Genomic DNA, 3,162 nt, shown 5'->3' with positions numbered 1-3,162 from the left:
AAACTATTTTAAAACCAGAGAAAGAGGAGATCTCGAGAAATAAGTTTAGGTTACGCATTTAGCCTGGTACAGCGGTCGGGACCCTCTCTCAAAGGAGACATCCAGGCATGGACGCATAGTAGTAGTGCATGCGACGGGCGTACGTAAACGTACCGGTCCAAGGCAAGCAACGGCGTCGTCGGGATCGACGGACGTACCACGTACGGGACGACGCAACCCGCTGAATCGCCGGATGGACCAGGGGGGTTGATCGGCACCGGCTGTGTCGTCGCTCGAACGTATCGTGGTGTGTTTTTCCTCCGTCCTTTTTTCACGCACGGCGCAAAAAAAACCGACCACCCATGCACCCAGACGTGAATTGGACCGACCTTACGCGTCTGTGCCTGCCTCTGGTGCAACACGCTGCAGTAGATTGGTCCCGTATGTATGCTGGGCCGGCCGGCCAGCATGCTTATGTTTTTCACCGGCAGGTGAAAAACACGCCTTTGATAGAAAAAAAAAAAAGATATGGCTCTGCGATGTATAATCCGATCTGTGAATGTTCTCCTCTACCGTTCGTTGTTCTCAGTGCGTGGCAATTAATGAAGCCGTATGATGAGGTGATTTCGCACTGCGCGTTCTGCAGCCGATGGATCGATCATGTACACAATCTTTGCTGCAGGCACAGTGAAACATGACGACATGCAGCACGGTACGCTACTCTGCGCGTACGCATACTTGAAAATACAACACCAAATGGTGGCACACTTCACAACGCGCCGATTACTTGTCTAATCAACAAAACACGGAAGACGCTGATCTGTTTGCACAAAATGAAAAAAAAAAGAGAGAAGAGTTTGACAAGTCTACATCATCGTCGTCGTCACCACCACGCTGGTATACTTGCTCTAGGGCAGTCGCAAAAAAAAAACTCCAGCTGCCCTAGCTAGAGGCGTACGGTCATGCACGCGTCATCACGGTACACCTACGTACATACGCCACGGCGACACAAGACACGCAGGCAAAGCTGGCGCCTGTGTGTCTTGTGTACGTATGTACGTACACGTACGCATGAATTAGCGCGGCACGCACGTACACGTACGTTAGCCATTTGATCTGATCATGAGCTTTAGTCGAACGCGGTGTAGAGGGAGGCGTCGCCGAGCATGTCGGCCGAGGGGAAGAGCGGGAACCCGCCGTGCCGGCCATGGAACGACGACAGCTCGAGCTCCTCGGCCGCCAGGTCCAGGAACACCTGGTACTCGTCCGCACCCGCGGACGCGGTCACGTTGGACACTGCCGAGGAGTCGTCGCCGGGCGGCGCGAACGCGGACACCGGCACCGCTTCGTCGGATGCGTTCACCGGCTCTTCCTCGCGCCCCGCCGAGAGTGCGGACTTGCGGAAGGAGTCCCCGACCTCGGAGTTCCAGAGGCGAAGGTAGATGTCCGGCGGCGCCTCCGTGACGTGGTCGGCACCGGCCGCAACTGTCGACGAGGAGGACGAGGAGGCGGCGAAGCTGGCGGTCGCGGCGGAGGTAGTGCTGGACAGGAGGGAGAGGCGCGCCTCGGCCTCGAGGCGTGCAGTCTCCCACTGGGCCATGTGGCGAGCCGCGGGGCAGCTGGTTGCGCCGCCGCCGAGGCTCGCTAGTGCGGCCTGCTCGCCGACGGCGGCCGAATGGCCCTGACGGAGCTGCTTCTTGACGTTGGTGTTCCAGTAGTTCTTGATCTCGTTGTCCGTCCGGCCAGGCAGCTGCGCCGCGATCATGGACCACCTGATATCCACCGAATGCAACTCGTCATTAGCGCCGGCGCATGACATTCTCTACGCACGCATGTCTACGGTCTACGCAGTACCCCGTTTCGAAGTGCGTAAGCAAGAGACCAACAATTTTGGAAGTTTTCCCCTGAATGCAGAAGATAACGTAAAAGGCAGCATTGACCCTTGGAATACAGCCATACAATCACAAAGATATAGTAGAGCATGCAGCAACTGAAGAATTGATTAGAGTAGCACTTTGGTGGCCGCAGGTAGTACATTGGGACATACTACTATGCATGTTGCGCTTGAATGCATGCATCAATGTGCAGGAATGAAAGCGGGCAGTTCATTAATGGGTAGCGTGGCCGGTATAGTAGTGGCGACTCACTTGTTGCCGACGATGGCGTGGAGCTGGAGGATGGACTTGTGCTCCTCGGGGGTGAAAGGCCCGCGCTTGATGTCCGGCCGCAGGTAGTTCGTCCACCGGAGCCTGCAGCTCTTGCCGCACCGGTTCAGCCCTGCACGAATCGATCGCGCACCTCACCTCAGCGAAATACTAGGAAGCGCCGCACGCACGCGCGCGCGCGACGCGGCCGGCACGGAAGAAGAAGAACACGCGCGTGCGTACGTACGTACCGGCGAGCTTGGGGAGCATGCGCCAGTTGCCGGAGCCGTTGGCCTGGACGTAGTCGACGAGGAGCTTGTCCTCGTCCGGCGTCCACGGCCCTTTCTTGAGCGCCTTGCTGTCGCAGCAGGGAGTCCTCCCCATGGCCGCCTCTCGTCGTTCCCTTCCCCCCCTCCTAATCAACAGCAGCTCGCAGCCTCGCACACGCATGCACGCTCGCACCAGAGGCGTCGGCGACACGAACGAACGAACGAACGAACGAGCGATTAAAGCGAGACGGGACGGGATTTATATAAGCCTAGCAGCAGGAGGAGGAGGGGGATCCAGGGGAGGCCATAAATGCACCGGATGACCGGATTTTCACCTGCTGCAACGACGAGCGGGGAAGGCGAGCGCAGTGCGGTACTAACACTACGACGCCGGAAAGGAGGCAATAATAGCAAGTGGTCGACGGGGCGGAGGATGCATTTAAGAGGGGGCGGGGAGCTTTCTTGCAAGTACGCCGGACGGGGCCAGAGACTTGAATGCGTGGGGGACTACCGGTTGTCTGTTGTTGCACATGTGCAACTGCCTGCGGACTGTCAAAGGAGTCGAGTTTATGCGTAGAGAGTGCAATTTTGACTGGGGGTTTGGCGCCCGATGACGATGATTTAAATTGATCCTATTTCTCTCTGATTTCTGTCTACAGGGGATTACTTTCTGCGTTTTATTAATTTTATGAAGCGTTCCCCCGTGATGTTTTAAACCATCTCTCCGTTCCAAAAAGAATTCAATTTTAGTCTTCCTCGCATAACCTATA

At 56.6% G+C, this 3,162-nt stretch overlaps 1 protein-coding gene across 1 annotated transcript; it reads right to left on the bottom strand.

Annotated features, from left to right (window-relative positions):
- Nucleotides 1-650: 650 nt before the first annotated feature.
- Nucleotides 651-2,542, bottom strand: LOC102716592 (transcription factor MYB17-like). Its single transcript, XM_006653558.3, has 3 exons — nucleotides 2,375-2,542; nucleotides 2,127-2,256; nucleotides 651-1,751 (listed from the first exon to the last, which is right to left on the bottom strand). The coding sequence occupies exons 1-3, from the start codon at nucleotides 2,505-2,507 to the stop codon at nucleotides 1,109-1,111; spliced, it is 906 nt and encodes a 301-aa protein (XP_006653621.1). The 5' UTR covers nucleotides 2,508-2,542; the 3' UTR covers nucleotides 651-1,108.
- Nucleotides 2,543-3,162: the final 620 nt, after the last annotated feature.

Source organism: Oryza brachyantha, chromosome 4 (assembly GCF_000231095.2).
Source record: "Oryza brachyantha chromosome 4, ObraRS2, whole genome shotgun sequence".
Taxonomy (NCBI): domain Eukaryota; kingdom Viridiplantae; phylum Streptophyta; class Magnoliopsida; order Poales; family Poaceae; genus Oryza; species Oryza brachyantha.
The sequence above is the reverse complement of the archived record's forward strand: the minus strand, read 5'-3'. Positions and strand labels throughout refer to the sequence as shown.

Coding starts and splice junctions, on each gene's coding strand:
- LOC102716592 (XM_006653558.3), bottom strand. CDS start 2,507: ATGGGGAGGACTCCCTGCTGCGACAGCAAGGCGCTCAAGAAAGGGCCG. Junction 2,257..2,374: donor CATGCTCCCCAAGCTCGCCG/GTACGTACGTAC, acceptor CGATTCGTGCAG/GGCTGAACCGGTGCGGCAAG. Junction 1,752..2,126: donor CACGCCATCGTCGGCAACAA/GTGAGTCGCCAC, acceptor GGTGGATATCAG/GTGGTCCATGATCGCGGCGC.